The sequence below is a fragment of the Cariama cristata genome, unplaced genomic scaffold (genome assembly GCF_000690535.1).
Source record: "Cariama cristata isolate BGI_N322 unplaced genomic scaffold, ASM69053v1 scaffold28533, whole genome shotgun sequence".
NCBI classification, from domain to species: domain Eukaryota; kingdom Metazoa; phylum Chordata; class Aves; order Cariamiformes; family Cariamidae; genus Cariama; species Cariama cristata.
Genome location: NW_009607068.1, coordinates 1 through 322, shown reverse-complemented (window position 1 = coordinate 322; position 322 = coordinate 1). Strand labels below are relative to the sequence as shown.

General features: G+C 60.2%; 1 protein-coding gene across 1 annotated transcript in view; it reads left to right on the top strand.

The window, feature by feature from the left end:
• The window catches only part of MAP1S (microtubule-associated protein 1S), a gene marked incomplete at both ends in the record, with an annotated part of 1,270 nt that extends 980 nt beyond the window's left edge, over positions 1 to 290 (top strand). Inside the window, one exon of the mRNA XM_009696596.1 lies at positions 30 to 290. Coding sequence (XP_009694898.1) covers positions 30 to 290 — 261 coding nt within the window. The remainder of the gene's footprint in view (positions 1 to 29) is intronic.
• Positions 291 to 322: the final 32 nt, after the last annotated feature.

Below are 322 nucleotides of genomic sequence, written 5' to 3'. Positions count from 1 at the left end.
CATCCCAACCTGAGAAGCCGCTCAAGCAGAGGAGGGCAGAGAGCAAGGAGAGCCTGAAATCGGCTTCCAAGCTCAGCTTGGTGGATGCCGGGGCACCGGTGCTGAAGGAGAAGGCTCCGAAGGTGGAGAGGAAGGAGGTGAAGGCAGGGACCAAGGAGAAGCCAAAATCCCTGGGGGAGACGGCCAGAGCAGGGTCGGAAGAGGAGAAAGGCAAGGACGCTCGAGCCAAGCTGGACTCTTCGATGGAGAAGCTGAAGGCGGATGCAAAGCCCAAGCTGAGCAAGGAGAAGGCGATGCCCAAGAAGGAGCCTCTGCCCCGGAA